Source organism: Myzus persicae, unplaced genomic scaffold (genome assembly GCF_001856785.1).
Source record: "Myzus persicae strain clone G006 unplaced genomic scaffold, MPER_G0061.0, whole genome shotgun sequence".
In the NCBI taxonomy this organism is placed as follows: domain Eukaryota; kingdom Metazoa; phylum Arthropoda; class Insecta; order Hemiptera; family Aphididae; genus Myzus; species Myzus persicae.
The window spans coordinates 2,144,415-2,163,243 of NW_019100468.1; the positions used below are offsets into that span (position 1 = coordinate 2,144,415).

The 18,829-nt window shown below is 28.8% G+C and overlaps 3 protein-coding genes across 4 annotated transcripts; all 3 read right to left on the minus strand.

The window, feature by feature from the left end:
- Nucleotides 1-1,021: 1,021 nt before the first annotated feature.
- Nucleotides 1,022-4,937, minus strand: LOC111030583. Of its 2 annotated transcripts, none has more exons than XM_022310261.1 (5): nt 4,730-4,937; nt 4,097-4,202; nt 3,921-4,033; nt 2,475-2,661; nt 1,022-1,868 (listed from the first exon to the last, which is right to left on the minus strand). In XM_022310261.1, exons 2-5 carry the CDS (start codon nt 4,161-4,163, stop codon nt 1,423-1,425), a joined length of 813 nt encoding a protein of 270 aa, XP_022165953.1. In that variant the 5' UTR covers nt 4,164-4,202; nt 4,730-4,937; the 3' UTR covers nt 1,022-1,422. The 2 variants fall into 2 exon arrangements, with proteins under 2 accessions (XP_022165953.1, XP_022165872.1); XM_022310180.1 differs by having other exon boundaries at nt 1,022-1,913; nt 4,730-4,936.
- Nucleotides 4,938-8,072: 3,135 nt separating this feature from the next.
- On the minus strand, nt 8,073-11,366 carry LOC111029195. Its single transcript, XM_022308153.1, has 3 exons — nt 10,925-11,366; nt 9,691-9,865; nt 8,073-8,982 (listed from the first exon to the last, which is right to left on the minus strand). Exons 2-3 carry the CDS (start codon nt 9,788-9,790, stop codon nt 8,603-8,605), a joined length of 480 nt encoding a protein of 159 aa, XP_022163845.1. The 5' UTR covers nt 9,791-9,865; nt 10,925-11,366; the 3' UTR covers nt 8,073-8,602.
- Nucleotides 11,367-13,198: 1,832 nt separating this feature from the next.
- LOC111033938 lies at nt 13,199-16,597 on the minus strand. The gene is made up of 3 exons (XM_022314942.1): nt 15,698-16,597; nt 14,362-14,537; nt 13,199-13,879 (listed from the first exon to the last, which is right to left on the minus strand). Exons 2-3 carry the CDS (start codon nt 14,453-14,455, stop codon nt 13,494-13,496), a joined length of 480 nt encoding a protein of 159 aa, XP_022170634.1. The 5' UTR covers nt 14,456-14,537; nt 15,698-16,597; the 3' UTR covers nt 13,199-13,493.
- Nucleotides 16,598-18,829: the final 2,232 nt, after the last annotated feature.

The window sequence follows — 18,829 nt, forward strand, 5'->3', positions numbered from 1 at the left end:
AAACTGTTTTTTATCAGGGGGCGAACAATCTGTTTTTACAGTGTTTAAAGCTGAATCGAAACGCCAAAAAGTACCAATATAATTTTATCATCATCAAACTCGTCAGTTGTCTACCCTACTCTCAAGTCTCAACTGTAGAGTTATATTGGATATGGCCTTATGGGCTTACATATATTATATACAATCAAATTATATAGATTTTATTTTAGTATATTATTGATGTGAATAAAAATGTAAAATACTCTCATAGGCTTAGACTGGTATTAGATAAAAAAAAAATTCATTTTATTTCATTTTCGAACAAAATTATTCAACTTAACATCACAAAGAGATAAGATCACTATTTCAGTTGTCAGATATCGGTGGTATCGTTACAAAATATTTTAACACTTTAAACACGAAAATTCACATGATAAAACTTTAAGCCTTAAATAAAATAAAGTAAACAAATACAATTTACCCTGAACAGATAAGCTGGGTGCAACTGTTACAAAAACAAAAAAAAACATCGATACATTGTGCAAATTAGGTATTTAAGTTTATGAACATAAATATAATACATTTAAAATAAATAAAATATACCAATGTTTTTCAGTACGTTTTAAATGATTGGCCATAATATATTGTCCAATATAGAGAACAATACTGTACTTCGTAAAATCGTTATAACTTATAAATTATAATTAGTTCTGTACATCTGTGATAACCGACTAATTATTTTTTGGAAGTTTATTTTATGTAAGATATTCATAATATCACATAGGTCATGGAAATATAATATATACATTATACATAATATACATTGTTGTTGGTTACCAAACTTCTTCTTTCAATATTTAAGTGATAATTGTAAATTATTTAAATACATATAAACATTAATAATATTATAATTAATATAATTATTGAAAACCACCATTTTCTGAATTTTTAAATGCTAGTTTTAGTGTCAAACTTACAATATAAAATTATTTTAAAAATCGCTTAAACATTTATTTAAAAAATAATGTTAAAATACCAATTCTGTATTGTGTATTGGTTTTTAAAAATTGAAATATGAAATATTTTTTTAAAACAATACAATAAAAAAAAAAACTACAAAGTCACTAAGGAATAACATAAAGTAGAAACGATTTGAAAATGTTTTTTTGAACCGTAGTTAATCAAAAATTACTGGACATGTTCGATTTCAAAGCTTTATGAAAATATAGAGCGATTTCACTGGACCAAACAGATTTTCACAAAGAAATATTAATATAATAATAATAATAATAATAATACACGTGAATTAAACCAGTACCCCTATTGCCAAAGTCATGGTCTAACCTGTAACGTAGAGCTATGAAAAGTTCTTCGTTTGTAAAAAAGTGACACACCTCCGGTGGATCCGACAGGTCGACTATATTATAATGTATGGCAGGTACATCAGACCTGAGTGCATAACATTTCGGTTTCCGATGCGAATGTCGTTTGCGAATCTCGAACGGTTTCTATCGCACCGACCGGTATAGTCATGTACAAGATATGATCGTCGGCACTGTTCGGCAGTAAATAAGTGTGAACCTGCGAGGGTTTCGAACGATTGAAGGTCGCCAAAAACTCGTCGTACGACGGCGGTGGCTCGTCGAACGGGGACGCCGAAAACGAACCGTCGTCGTAGCCGTTAAAAGCGTTGAGCTCGAAGTGATTTAAATCAGGACTGTGCACTGGTCCCTGTGCCGTGCACCCAGGACTTGCGACGGGTGTCCTGGTGATTATCGTATCGTCGTACGAAGGAGGCGGGTCATCAATGTCGTTGTCGTGTCCCGAATGGACGTTCAACGGCATTATACAACTTCGGTCGTCGCTGTTAGTGGACGGTAGACCGTCATCTGAAAGAATTTGATTTAGACTTGGAAGTATTCTCCTTGTAGATCCTATACGGTGAAAAAAAATATTATACGTAGATTTATGGAATTATGTACATAACATATACATAGTCATTTTTACATACAGGTAGGTATACATCATATAGTAGGTATACCTAATACCGTATATTTGTGTAAAAAAGTTAATTCACCAAGGGGTGGTGCCATCTTTACTCCAATAATGCATACAGCGGGTAGTCAAAATCAGATATTTGGAATTTTTGAATATTAAGACCACACTTCAAATTCTTGATATTTTTTGCATACAGATACTTATGAGGAGTGTCTTGTGGAAATATAACTCTGATAATTAATATTTAAAACTAAAATATGATTAAAAAACTGAGGGGGATACGGATAAAACTGGGAGGCTAAACCCCACCCTCAAAACCCTCCTAATTGCGCCTATGATTGTTCTGTAATTAAAAAAATTTGATATTTGTTAATAAATATTATTTTTTATATCAAATATAATATTCTAAACTATTATTTCAGAAACTATTTCAATATTATAGATATTATTATATCTTATAGTAATTTTGTAGTGTAAAATAAAAATATTAATCATACTTGATTCGAAACAATCTCCAGATGCGTGTATTATAAACAAATACATTATACACATGCATATAAACATTTTGAATATAAATCCAATATTGCGCAAACTAAACGATGTGTCCGGAGCACTAAATTCAGTATTCGCTTGATAAGTTTTATTTTTGCATAAATTAATACTTGTTGGATCTGTGCACACTTCCTAGATTTAAATTTAGTAAACACCTGTAGAAACTTCATAAAAATCTACAAATTATTACATATTATTTTCAGCAAATATGCATTTTGAATCGATTATTATAACTATAGACTTTAAATGCGTATTTGCTGAAAATAAAATTATACTTTAGTCTATAGATTAGGTAGTTGATTTTTTTTAAATAAGCTCATTTATTTTAAAGAATAACGAGTAAGTTAACAACATAAATTATAGGACGTCCTGGAATCGGATCATTCTTAAGTTTTACAAAACAGGTATAGAGTTGGTAGACCCGGAGATTGGGTCAGTATTTTAATCTGTTTTTTATTATTTAATCCGGTTAGAAGAACAACAAGCAGAAGTTTGCATTCAAATTAGAGGTTATAGTGTATTAACATGATGAGGCAGAAAATGAACTTGAATTTGAAATAACTATATTGTTAATGAAATTAAAAAATACAGAAAAAAGGAAACCCGGTTTGAATTTGTGAAAACAAAATTATTATTATTTGAATAATTTTATGAAGATAGTTTTATATTTATTTAAAAAAAAATGATTATACTGCTATATAACCTAACTGGAATTAATAAATGTTATATGTTTGTATTTTTTCGTATTATACATCTTTAGCCGAAAGTCCGTGTACCCATTAAAATAAAATATTTAATTTGTGGCCCAAGACCCAAGGTCAATAAAATGTAAGCAAATACTGTACACGAAGTAGATCGACAAAATGTGGCCAAATTACCAGCCATTCGTCTTACTATAATATGTTTTTATTACAAGACTTTAAAAAAATGTTGTAAGTTTAGAACACTCAATGAATAGTAATATTGTTAAGAATTTATATTATATAATACATAAATGATTTTTTTTAACATTTTTAACGAATAGTACATGTGTAATGTAAGATTGATATTTGTGATAATTTTCAAATAAATTGCAATTGCGTTTTTAAATAAGTATTTTGCAATTATAATGTCTCATTTTTTTAGTTATTTAAAAAACATGAAAATAAATTTGTATCTCAACTTTTCCGTATCTTGTATATTGAATTATTGATATTCGTATTATTGAGTCGTATTTACTTCAAAATAAGTGTATAGTTATTTATCTGTTTCAAAATTGTAATTGGTACACCGCTAGGTTGTAATGAACGTATCATAATAATTATGTCTATTTTAAAAATAAAAACTAACTATTATTAAATAAATCTAATCAAATAAATTCAAACATATTTGTCTGCCGTTATTATACATACTTCATTGCAATTTTTGGCCATAGGTTTACAAATACAAGATATACACGACTCGTTATTCATTGTAAACATGTTTTCGTTATCGTCAACTATAAACAAGGCAATGGCATAATTACCTAGAGAAAAAAATGAGTTTAAAAATAAAAAATGTTATATTTTATTGGTGTGATATTTCTTACCTGATATCTGACTCCATCCTAGTATCAATAAAATAAAAAAAATACTCATATTCGATTGAAAAGACATACACCACTGGCTTATAAAATGTTTATGTGTTTAACTAACCTGCAATTTTTATTCATAAACAAATAATATTTTAATTAGATTCCACTACGACATCTAAAAACATTTTACTCTAATATGATTCGATTATGATGCATAGTTTGATATAATATAATAAAGATAACTAAAATTTCCATCAAACAATTTGATATAGGTCCAATTGAAAATAAAAATAAAATACATTAATTTTGGACCTTGTTGTTTGGAATGTATTTTGAATTTTAAATAAATGACAAATAATATTATATTTGAAAATGATTATGATCTGTGCTCGGTTCGCACCAATATAAAGGTCACCTGATACCCAATTGTTTCCACTAATTCATATCGAAATAATTTGGAAATATACCTAGATATTATACTTATTATTATAATTCTATCATTAATATTTAATATTTTGTTTTTGTTCCAATAACAATAATATTTAAAATTGATTATAAGTGAATAAGAAAACATGAAACATTATTTACATTAATACGAAATGTAATTTAACATTAATTAGGTATTAAAAGACGAGTTTTAAAACTTACGTGAAGGAAGATCTTAGGTAACGAATCCATCACAATAATTATTATAATATTGTAAAACGTTCATAAAACTAGTGTGTACAGAATTAATACATGGTACATCGTACAAAACGTGCACAATTAATATATCGACATAATTATTGATATAATCTGCGGAACCTTTCGGTCTCGAAATGTACTGAGTGCGTACTAAAGTATATCGTCGAACGTCGGTGACAGGTAATACGATATTAATAATAGTAATAATAATAATAATAATTAGTAATTGTAGTAGGGGAGTGGAAATACAGCTGTAATGAAGAAATTTTTTTGTCGTATTGTACCTATGTTTTTATCAACAGTTTTTAACGTAAGCATGCTTGGAGCATTACGTGTGCTACAAATGATTTAAATTTTAAATTCAAATACAAATTTAATTGTTAATTATTATCGTTATTACGTAATAACTACATTTTTATAGTTTTATAAATATTGACGAACATTTCTGATAGGTGCCTATAGTCAATAAAAATTCATCAGCCATCAAGCTGAATACTTGGAGTTTTTACCAAATGTTTATGTTAGCAATTATTTAGCATTATCAATACATGATATAATTTCCAAAATATTTCGACTCTTTTTGTTTACATTAACCGAAATTAGGGAGCATTGCATTGCATTGCCTGACTTAGTGACTTCTCAACTTTTTGTATGTAGTATACATTATTTTCATAATTAACTTTCTTAGTGATACTATCTCATATTGTTTTTTTTTACAGGGCTGATATCCAGTTGCGTAACCAAGGGGGGCTAAAGGGGCTATAGCCGCCCCCTCCACCCATTGGCCGTATGTTTTATATTGGTTTGAAATATTTAAATTAAAATATGGAAATTGTCTTACAAATTTTAAATATTTAAAATAGTAATTACATTAACGCAAATCAACGTTAATATATGTTATCAGTATTTTTTTTCAGTTATCAAACCATGATATGAAATTAATTATTTCTTAAGAAACCATGTTCTAGAATTCTAGATAAATACGTTTAAACCAGCTGGCTATCGATAAAATGTCATATAATTTCTTATCACGTTCATAGAACAACTACAGTTAACAACATCATGTTACCATGTTTGATAATACCTGTTTATATGGGGGGGGGGGGAACAATGGAAACAAAATAAGTTACCAAAACCAAGGTCTACTATATAATCACTTTCTCACTGTACCAATCTACAAACCAATAAGAATTTCTCTTGCAATTATTTACAACTTTGCCAGTAACTTCGTCCACTCCTGAAAGGACATTTTCTACATTCACTAGCATGAAAACTTAATTACGATACACGATATCAGAAAAAAGACTTAATGGATTAGCTAAGGTAAATATAAACAAAAATGGAAATATTAAAGAAAATTATGTGATTTCATTATTTTCCCGAAATACTCCCAGGAGAATGGCGTCAGTAAAATATAGCATTGTTAATTTCTTGGTATTAGTCGTATAATAGAATATTTGAATTAAAAATGTACTATGAAAAGTTTTTATTAATTTTTTTGTTGTTTTTAATTTTAAATAACATGAGTTAAAAGTGTTTAGCCGCCCTCCCCCTCCCCGCATAACAAAATCCTGGCTACGCTTCTGCTGAAATCTCATTTTCGCATAATTCGACCTTATAAAAATAAAATAAAACCTTTGGTTATCATATGATAAAAGGTGTGTCTGGAGGAAAACAGGAGGATTTGACAAGTTGTTTTTTTTTAGTTTCTTTTATTCAATGAAGATGTTAATAATATTTCAATATGGCTGGATAACTATGCAACATAAAATAAAAATTAGTGCCTTCTGAGTACTGACATTCTTGATGCATGTTATTAATTCAAATGAAATCGAAAGAACTGAAATTAATTTGTTTTCCTTTGAGTTTGGACGCTCATTCGTGTCTCCATCACTAAGTCGAGTCAACATTAAAAAAAATAATAGTTAAGTATATGATTTCATCATAAATACAATAGTGGACATGTAGATGCAAAGAGAAGAATGGCTCTTAAAGACATCTATGATTGGAAATCTGAATGTTCTGTTAACAAATTTAACGAGGAAAATATATGACCAATGTTTAGTGACATTATTCATATAAAGTCAGAAAGAGGGATGAACTATATTCTTAAATGACTACAGTGAATATTGTCTATTTGCAAAACTTAATTTTTTTTTAAACAACATCATTAAAAATATAATGTCTAAACACTCTAAACCAGACCAAACAAAGAGTTCTTGATATGCATCCAAGCAAAAAGGAAAGTATAATAAAAACATTTCTTTTAACACCAGAAACTAGGAAACAATTCTAGGTGGATTTTCCGTATACTTTGAAAACACCAGATTTATACAATGATAACGAAAATTAAAAGTGTTAATATACTGAATGATAATTATTATTATAAAGATGTCAATCTGGTTGAATAATTTTTTATTATTTTAAAAACTATTTTAGAGATTGTTAGTTGAAGTAAAATGTAGTTACTTGGTCAAAAGTGTTTGCAACTTATTTGTACCTATATAATAATATTATATACCGAATGTATTGCACTAATAAATTATAAGTTAAATTAAATAATTACTAGTAATAACTAAGTTGGTAATTACTTATTAGATGTTTCCATTTCCTTATAAAATATGATATATAATTTTAAAGAAAAAATCAGTATCTCCCTAGAAATGGATAAACTGTAATTTTGCTTCTGATAATGCCTATCAAGTAAGAAATAAGTCCATTATGAATTTTGATGGTCAAGCAATAAACGAAAATATTTTAAAACTCATAAAATCAATCCTATGATACAAAATTAGTATATAAACGTTTATTTTAGGACTGTATGTTAATTGATACTTGGTGCACTGATCAATTATGTATCTAAACCTGGCCAGTTGACTTCCCAACATTTTGGTTGTATGGAGATACTGTTAATCCGTGTAGCACGGCAACAATTTATAGTGGCATGATTATTCAAATGCGTAGATATCTTTAAGTAGATCTACATATTCTATTTAACCCGATTAATAACATTTCCAAAGCGTAAAGTAAGGTAGATAATAATATCATTTTAAGCTCAATCCTTTATACCTTTACAGATACACAAACATAAAACAATATTCTTTTATATTTGTTACTATATTTTTTACAACAGTTACTATTATGGTTTATTATTAAGTAAACTAAATTAATTGTTTTGAGGATTAAAATATACCTACTTAATCCACTAATGATTATGATTATGAAGGAAAAACAATATTTGTTGTACAATTTACGTTTATATGATTGATTTATATTAATTCATAAATATATTATTATCTAATATATTGATAACATTCAGGGTGGAGGTTAAACATCCACTTTATAAATTCGATCTGATATTTATTGGACACAATATTATCTATCATAAATTATGAGTTTTTAAAGGCTGTACATTTGCATACCTACCTAATTTCCTCGTGTGTTGGTATGTACAAATGTAAGGCATCGTACGTCTGCAGTTAATGAAAAATTATATTTAGTTTCAACCACGGCAGATAGATATAGACTATATAATCTACCGTGGTTTCAACCAAGTTTTCATGTCCGTAGTATTTCCTTTTTGTTTAAATATTGATAACACATAGTTACTAATTTAAAAAATATACGATAATTTATTGGTTAACATAATAGAGTAAATACTACCTACCAATAATTATTTAATATTGGTATAATAGGTACCTATATCATTGAACACAAAAATCCAATATCAAAACTTCAGAGCATAAATTAACGGGTTCAGATAATGTTGTTTGAAAATCTTGTTCACTTCTCGTCATATTATCGTCGATATAAATTGATTTAAAAATCAATATCTTCCTAAGTTACTGGTAAATCAATGGTAATATGGGGTGTTAGACGTGAACTCGCCACACACTCGTCATATGAAGGCGGTGGATTATCTAGAGGCGATCTTGAACTTGAGGTTACATTAGATGTATTATGCTCCGCATAATTTAGGCCAGAACGAAATGGGGCATTTGCGGTTCGTAGAGTGGAAACGTTAGTTCTAGCAGTTTGTGCAGAATTACATGGCTGATGAGATTGTCCATACGACGGATCATACATGATTTCATACTCCAAACCATTTAAAACAATATTGAACGTCGCCGAACAACTTTGTTGGTCACTGTTGATGCTAGTTAAGTGTCTGCGATTATCCATTTGAATTTCATTCAAAGGATTCGATACTTCAGGTTCTATAACAAAATTAACTATTAGTTAATAATATAATTAAATAGAGAACAATATATAATATAATACAATATAATATATAATAGACTATGTATTTTTTATTCTCACATACAAACAAATCATAATATCATACAGTTTTTTTGATACAACTCATTTCTGATAGTAAAATGTTTAAAGGTTTAGGATAATTACTTTAATTTTTTGACACTTGATTAATCAAACAAATGACTTATATTATGTTTTTATTATTCATAAAATAATAAAATATATATATATATAATTATAATAACCTAGCAACCCAACCCTTAGGTACTCTATATAAAGGACAATGACTCTAGAATGTACAGACAATTAGAATATACAGAAACTACATCATTATACTAGATGACTAATAATTATTGTACTTGTATGGGGCCAATGAGAATTAAAAAAGAAATCAAAATTTCGTTTTGTTCACTTCTTAAATAGTAAATTGATACACTCATTCAAGATTTGAGTAAAATCCGCTCCGTTTGCAAATTGCGTTGTTAGGGAAAAGCTTTTATGGCTACCAGTTTACTTCTTAATTGTAAGAACCTTTTGGGATCAAAATGGAATTTTCCGTATATAGATAGTGATTTGTGATATCATTCATTAGATTAGGAAATAATTCCGTGTATATCGATATTAACATTATAAATAGATACTATTAAGTTAAAATATTAAATCCATACTTGAAATGTTGCAGTAGCAATACGTAAGTATCAAAATAGTTATTGAACAACTGCAAAACATAAAAATTAATATTATAATATCCTCATCCCATGCAGTCATAGTTAGAAGCAGTCACTTCATATAAATTATGTTTTTTTTCTACACATTGATCGGTGGTAATGCTCTGCATGCCACCTAATTTAAAAGACAAATCATAGACAATAATTTTTAATATTTTAATGGAATAATAGAAATAAATTAAAGATGCAAAAGAAAGGTTATTTATTTGCTACTTAATTGTACATATTGTGTAAGAATGATAGTTCGTTAAAAGCCTTAAGTTATAATCGATTGAATTGAGAGTTTCATTTTGAATCAAGAAATATACATACAGGTTGGTTTACCAAGCATGATTACGCCCATTTTTTCCTTAAATAATGAAACTATTCAAATTTGGATTTTATAATTTTTAAATAAACGAAAAGACCATATTTTCAAATTCTTAAATTTTTTTGTAGCATTTATGGAGTGTCCTGTGGCACTACAAACTTTAGTTGTTTAAAAACTACTCGTACGAATTTTGATTCTTATTCTTCTTTTAGAATTTCTAAAAAATTACCCACTGTATAATTTACAGTTTAAAAGGGGTGTTTTCATTTGAAAAACAGAAGATTGTATCCACCAAAGACATTCCTTAAGAAGTACAAAAAATCTCAAGAATTTGAAAGTATTGTCTCGAAGTATATTTAAAAGTTTCAAAAATCTGATTTTGAATAACTGAATAATTGAAGAAAAAAGGAAGTGAGCATACTTGGTGAATCACCCTGCATATAAAACGTATATTGCATAAAAATGTTTGCTAAGTTTTTTTATTTTTTATTTGATTCACAAAAACATAAACATCAAGAATGAACACAAAAAAACCCTATGTACAAATGTGTCTACCTATCATTACAAAAAATAAAAAGTTATGTCAATTTTTATTTTATTTTAGCAAATGAATAGTGAAAAAAATTAGATGATGTACCTATACGTAAAAAACAAAGAAATTTATTATAAAAGTTCATAAGTAATAGCTGCATCTTTAAGATACTAATAAAACATAAAAACCCAAACGGTTATAACTGTTCTCTTTATATTATGGAAATTAAGTACCAAAAAATATGAATAAAACCTTATTATCATTTAAAATTAAAGAAAAATAGAACTTTAAATAAGTAATACAAAATAAAATAATAAATATTGAATACGAACCTTTATGTTAGACCTAATGCCCATAGGTACACAATACACATGTACAATAATGTTATAAATTGTAAATCATAATGTACCTACTCTCAAAATACGCAGTAAAACAGTATAACCGTAAAAGAACACGTTTACTCAAAACACTATCGTGTTCACTCTAGGAATTCAGAAACGTATAAACGTAAACTAATACATTGTACACCTTCACATGTCAATCCAAAATATAGTATGTGCACGCACACGGTAAGTGAAAAAATCGTACTCTCCTTAGGCAATGGGTATGTGCTACACAAATGTAAATGGTAAAAAAAAAATATAAATATTGTCCTCACACATTTATTCCAAGTCAAAATATCGAAATTCACATTGTACACACATCATGTGCCTACCTATAGTACCTCATCTATCCAAAATGTCGGGTAGGTACAATATAATATGACACATAGCACATAATATGTCATGTACACACGTAAACTCAAAATATATTATGTACATAAACACACGCGCGACACGTCAAGTCAAAATATAGTGTGTAGGTATATAACAATGACACACATCAAGTCAAAATACCGTATTCATCTTACGCAATATACACACATAGATAAAGATAAATCCAAAATGTCACGAATATTACGTACGTATACTAACCATAAACGACAAATATGTTGTTCGCGTGTACTCGAGAAAACTAAAAATATAGTCTTCAAGCTCACACGTAAATCGTAAATTCACGAAAATTGAGCTCCATCTGTATGCAATAAAATACAAATTCGAAAATCGTGGCAATGATTAATACACCCGAATAAATATATCGAAAACATCGTGCGGGGTTGAGGTACCCACCCAAACACTCTTATACTCGCGAAACTACAAAGTCAGTGTACACACACACACACACACACACACTCACACACACACACACACACACACACACACACACACACACACACACACAAATGTTGATTCAATTATATCTGCGTGCATATTACACAAGGACAAGGTGATATTTTCGTCACGAACCACTCATTGTTTCAAAAAGTAGTAATGTTTTTGAGAATGTTTTTTTACGTGGTTTCAACTCGTAAGTTCACATTTAAAAAAAAAAAAAAATTTTTTAATATTGTTATTCTTGATATTCTTTATTCTCGAATGAAACGAGTCGCAGTGAGTTGAACGCCACTCTGTCGTAGTTATAATCACTTCCGATTTACACTAAAACGCACACACGATTAAAATAGAACACTTTATTACCTTTGTGTCCTACAGTGGCCGCATCATGGATTTTGAACTCAGCTCAGCAAGCATTTATTTGCTTATTGGCTGTGCTCTCAACTTTTTGATATGTTATGTTATTTCTATGTATGTATGCATTGTTGTTGCTCAATACATTATTATTATTATTATTATTGTATGATATTATAGCTTAATCAGCTATTTCCTATGTTGCTACACATTGTTTCCAGTCTACTAAAACTTGCTGACTAAGACTTAGTGTACTAAATTGTGTCGCATATTATAATATCACATAAAATATGTTTTCTTAACCTAGTTAACAGTTTTAATATGTCTTAATGGTTTGTATCTCATCAGGTAACAATTTAACCTCTCATTTATTTTTCAATAATTAAACTATTCAAAATCTTTCAAGACTAGGCGCATACCGCGATAGAGATACAAACGTCTACTTTTTGAATGAAAAAATTCACAATTTGATTTAATTTATCGTAGTTCAAAAATATTTTTAGGGAGAAAGTGCAACTTTTATGTATATCATTATATTTTATAAACGTAATAACATTTTTTAAGCAATTGCCTATGTATAGTTTATTCCATTAACCGGATTATTATAAATGGTGAAATAAATAATATAACTATAATTAATGGCAGTAATATATTTCAATGACAATAAGCTGATAGACCATCTCCACTCAATATCGTTTTTCGCATACAGTGATTTATCCATTACAGAGACCTAACTCAGTGATATGGTACATTGTGTATCCGATCAATATTAAATAATTAAAAAATTAACACTAAATATGTTTCTTTTTTCATCGTTCATATCAATCGTTTACAAGTCTACAGTTGAATGAGGTTAAGATATTTTACTATAACATTAAATCATTCGGTAATCGGTATAATATATTAATATTGATTTAGTAAGGTTTACTATATCTTAATAGTATGTAATATAATACATGCATAATGATGAATATCACAATAATAAATTGTGTATGATTAAATAAATAAATATTTTCTATAGATTTATATATATATTCGACCATATATTTGTATAAATACACATTATTTTTGACATAACTACAAATACCATACAATTATTTGACATATAAATATTGATCATCTCTTGATAGAAAAAAAATCATCCAACAATAATTGGTTAGTAAGATGAATAATAATTATTTAGTATTAGTACCTATATAATAAGTTATCGTTATCTACAATACAAGTTCCAAAACCCCAGCTTACACGATTTTGAATTCAGATAATGTTGTGAACAATTCTTGTTCTCTTCTTAAAATATCATAGATACACATGGATGGACATTAATATTCCCTTAATTCACTGGTAAATTAACAGTATGAGATGTTGGTTGTGAACTCGCCATGCACTCGTCATAAGAAGGCGGCGGCGGGTCGTTGAGCAGAGATCTTGAAAAAGAAGCTACGTTAGACGAATGAAGCTCCACATAATTTAAGCTAGAACTAAACGGTGAAATTGTGGCTCGTGTAGTGGAAATATTGATTCTAGAAGTTTGTCCAGCATTATATTGTGAACGAGGTTGTTCATGCAACGGATTATATATATTTTCATACTCCAAACTATTTACAACGTTTAATGGCACTAAACAACGCTGTTGATCATTGTTGGTCCTAGGTAAGTATCCACCATCATCCAGTTGAATTTCATTTGAATGATTTGATATTTCTATATTATTTGTTTCTAAAACAAAATCAGTTTATTAATAAACAGAGAACAAAAAATAATTACATATTTGTTATTTGCGCATAATATAATGTATACCTAAACCTAACCTATGAACTAAGCTCTATAATATTATACAGTTTTTCTGATACAACTATGATAATATTGTTGAACATCAAACGAAACAATCATTTGTTTTTATTGTTTATTGATTAAGGAAACGAAATAATTATAATTTTTTCTTAAATCCTAACCGATACTCGTTGAATAGTGCAATGACTCTAGATTGGTCAACGAATTATAGAATATAAGAACTGGTAACTGAATAGGTTCATTGTAAGTTGTGGCTAAAAATTTAATTCTTAAATGTATTTACTTTTTCGGGAACCAAATGAGAATTTTCTGTGCATAGATTATGCTATCAGGTTATGGAATAATTTTGGTTTTTAACATTATAAATATGTAGGCACTATACAATTAAAATGTATAGGTGTTCATACTTGTAACACAATATTTTTGTCGATAATACCAACAAATAAATAGAATAAATGTTATAAAATACAGCAACGCCATATAATTATTTTCATTGGCCATTGTTGAAGTCCGAAGAAGTCACTTCATATAAGTTTTTTTTCTGCACATCGTCTATGGTTATGTATTCTCTGCTTGTTACTTGCTTAAAAAACAAAAAAAGAAACATAGAGTAAATAATAGTTGTGAATATTTAAATAAAATATAAACACTCTCGTTTGTAATTGTGGAGTGAGTTTTCGGAAACGTACCAAGGGACAGAGGTTATTAAGTAGAAGGTAATCGATTCAAATGCCTAAATTATTTTAGTTTTGTATATTTTTTTTTAGGCAGGCAGCTGTTTGTTTCACGTAGTGGGCTGTTTGGAAAATTAACCATCTTATTTGAACTACTTGGTTTGGGATTCGGATGTAGAGTTGAAAATCTCTTTTTATTTTCATTAAATCTTTAGTTCATTTCTACAGAGATCCATCGTGTACTTAGGGTTTGATATTTAGACTTGAAACTGTCGGATTTTAGGGCTTGTATTAGTTTTTTAATTACATTGGATATGTGAATTTGTATACGTTTCTCAAATGGTAGACCGGATCCTCCCGAGAATGGATTCTGTGTTTTTAGAAAATTTGTGTTTTATATAAGGAGGCAGTTAGTAAGTTCCTTTTAACTGAGAGGTTTCGATTGTTGGTGAGAGAAGAGTTAAAGACAGCTGTCTGCATTGAGATAACAAGGTTTTAGGCAGCATTTTCTATTTCATCTTTAGTTTTCAACGAAGGTAAAAATTAACTTAACTAATAATACGTCAAAAAATAAAAAATAAAAAATGGTAACATAATTTCAGATGATTAATTTAATTTTTGACAATTATAAATTTAACAATTGGTAATAATAACGATTAATGGTCTTCTGGATTAACAGGTATACAAATTAGTTTAGTGATTGTATAACATTTCTAATGCAATATTTAATTATGTTATATTTATATATTTGAAATACTTTTTAATTATACAAATATTATCATTTATCAATATAAAAATTCGTGACTATTTCAGTAAGAATATAAGTATTATGATTATAGTTACAGTCCTCATGAGTCATGGCTCATATTAGTAAGCATACATGTTAACAAATAGTATTATAATTCACGACTATAGCGTGATTAGCTGACATATTATCATTATTATTACCATATTTTAAATGCAACCCTTTGACTCAACAAGTATTAACATTTTAATAGTTACCTATACCTTCCTATATCTAATAATAAGTGGTATTAAATACTTAAAATAATAGTTATTAGGTACTCACTACTGCGGAAATAGTCCAGTTGCTACCAAAATCAGTATACAATTCTCTATTCACATTGGTACATATAAATAATAAAAGAAAAAAAATAATCACATTAATTAATTCACACGACGTATACCTACGTGCGATTCGTCTATTAGAACCAATATAATAATACAAATTACCGTCGACTACCGATTTGTAGCGCGTATACAATATTAATTAAAAAGTGCAATTTTCATATTAGTTGTTGAAATTGTTGTACCGTAAAAAACGCCGATATTAAGGTGAAATATCTCACTTTATGACAGATGATGGTATGACAAGAGAATGACTATTTTTGGGCGGCTAGATAAATTACAACGCGCTAGCGTAATCAGTTGAAGGCAATGTCGATAACAAGTATAAAAATTATTTTTTTTAAATTCACAGTTTAATATTACATTATTACGGATAATGATTATATAAGTGCAGCGACTATGTGAGTGTGTGCATGTGCGTGTGTGTACGCGATAGGCTGTCGTAGTTGACGGTCAATTTAACGATAAATTGTATACTTTTTATTTGATACAGCCGCAAACATTCTCCCTCTGTTTAATATGAATATTTTAAACTTGTACACGCTATCTTCATTCGTCGATAATCGGTATAGAGTCAAGACGGCGACAGATTCGATTTCCATTAGGCGTTCTTACTGCAATACCACCTACTTGAATTGATCTGTTTGATCCAACTTTCATCAAGGTGAACTCGTTCAAAATATGGAGACTTAGTGTCTTCGGTTTTATGTGGATACGATTGTTATTTCTGAGTTAGAAATATTCAAGTTTTAAAAAAAATGTAAGCCATTGTTTCCCAAAATACGATATTTACCGCCTAACATGGCAATTAAAAAACTCGAACATATTTTACACACCATATCTAGAAATTAATAAATTTTTAAATTCATGAATTTTGCAGATGTGACAGTTTACAACACCTTTTTTATTCCAGCTAACGAAAATGGAGTGGTTTCGGGTTCAATGATAGGTTACCTAACCTAACCTGGACTAACCGCTTTGCATTGTCCACCATGTTTATGTAGCATTGTAGCTATATTGTGATATGCCACTGCACCAACAGATAACGTATACTGCATAATATCCATAGGTACTTAACATATAACGAACGTAGGGCCGAATTTTGAGCTACTGCCATCCTAGGTCCGTTTATTGCAGTCCCCTTCAGAAAAAAATGTAAGTTTACATTAAACTCGTATAAACTCAACAAATCAAATTAATTAAAATTAACAATAAGAAATTAAAAAATATATTTAAGAATTTATGGACACACATTTTAGATATTTAACTTAAATTGTAATATATAAAATATAAAATTACAAAAATTATTTGGATATTAATAAGACAATTAAATGAATAAGAATTTTTTTTTATGCTTAAAGTGTATAGTATTAATCTATAAGACATAGCGACGAACTTATTTTGATGCGAAATCATCTATGTTAGTTAAATATTTATTATTTAACTAAGAATCAAATGACTGAGTATGAACTAAAATTAAAATGTGTAGTAGGTAGTACACCTCATGATAATAAAACATATTTATCAATTGAAGTAGCTGACAAAAAAGCACGTCAAGCAATTACCTCCAGTAATACCATTAGACTTAATTGTTTTACCCTACATGACGCAAAATTCATAACTAGAATAATATTAAACAACATATGGCAACGGGCATGGAAACAAGGTACCTCAAAATTAAACGAAATTAAAAATACCATCCACGCATGGCCCTCTCCGCCAGACTTCTCAAGAAAAATGGAAACCTCAATCAAAAGAATTCGTATAGGACATACATCGATAACCCACCAGTATCTGATGAAGAATGAAGATTCAGCTCTATGTGCCATCTGCGGTACTCCTCTCTCAATCAAACACATCATAACTGAATGCCTTTCATATGTAACGCATAGACGAGAAGCAGACATTTCAAACATTCTGTCAGAAGCCCCCCACCCAGACATCACATGATAACATTTATTACTAAGTCCAGCCTTATCAATAGTATATGTAACTTATATAACATGTAAATAATTTAGAGTTAAACTCTTTGTTGCCAATGGTCATAGTTGCCGAGGCTTAATTCAAAAAAAAATATATATATTTATCAATTATAAATAGTTGTACCTAATGGTATTGTGTTAAAACTAGGTACAGTGCAATTTGTAATTTGCAATAACTATTCATGCAAAATATAATTACTCATTAGTATAAAACTGTGAAGATAACTCTAACAATTAATGGATGAAACTAGAAGTAATTATTATGATTAAATTTATCTTCACTTAATATTATTTTTTTCTGTCGAACTCATGTACATATTTTCAGACGTTTTGAATTTTTTATTATTTTTAAAATCTATGAACCTATGAACTGCTAAACACAAATCAATTTTATTGACACATTTTATCTGTAACGAAATTGAGTTATAACTTATAAGTTATAACTAATTTTTTTTTTTGTAGACTTGTGCTTAATTTGGAAAAAAAATAGACGGGGAAGTCAGGGTACCTCCTAAATTTATTTGTCTATTCGAAATCCTGTTATCGTGTGTATTCGAGATAATATATTAAGATCTTTTATATCATACAGATTTGTTTTTTTTTAGGAAAGACTTATATAATTAATGGCTGTACCAGTTAACTATCTAGCTAAATCTATCTTTGAAATCGGTAAACAGTACTTTCTTTTGTGTGGATTGTACAGGTATAGTAGGTATGGGAAATAATTATTTTGGAATACGTAATTATTAATCATACTGGTAGGTAGTACTGTAGTAGGTACAAGGTCCGGCAAAAAAACCTCCCGTATTTTAAGACGTTTATATTTAAAGCTATTTATAAATAAAATGGTATTCCGGGTATAGATAGATAGAGGTCTGCGTGACTGCGTGCCATTTTCAGTAATCATAATGACGTGGCACGGTGAGCATCGCGCGTTTGTCATAGAGGAATATATCCGTAATGGTGGTTCTGCGATTACTACTCATCGAGCATTTCGCATTCGATTTCAACTTGGCCGACATGATCCTATTCCGGATGGAAAAACAATTCAAGTTTGGTAGTTAAACTTTAGAGCAACGGGTTCTGCGCTA

Coding starts and splice junctions, on each gene's coding strand:
- LOC111030583 (XM_022310180.1), bottom strand. CDS start 4,163: ATGTCTTTTCAATCGAATATGAGTATTTTTTTTATTTTATTGATACTA. Junction 2,662..3,920: donor TGGCCAAAAATTGCAATGAA/GTATGTATAATA, acceptor ATTTAAATCTAG/GAAGTGTGCACAGATCCAAC. Junction 1,914..2,474: donor TGGAGATTGTTTCGAATCAA/GTATGATTAATA, acceptor TTCACCGTATAG/GATCTACAAGGAGAATACTT.
- LOC111033938 (XM_022314942.1), bottom strand. CDS start 14,455: ATGGCCAATGAAAATAATTATATGGCGTTGCTGTATTTTATAACATTT. Junction 13,880..14,361: donor ACAAAAATATTGTGTTACAA/GTATGAACACCT, acceptor ATTTTGTTTTAG/AAACAAATAATATAGAAATA.
- LOC111029195 (XM_022308153.1), bottom strand. CDS start 9,790: ATGACTGCATGGGATGAGGATATTATAATATTAATTTTTATGTTTTGC. Junction 8,983..9,690: donor TTGCTACTGCAACATTTCAA/GTATGGATTTAA, acceptor ATTTTGTTATAG/AACCTGAAGTATCGAATCCT.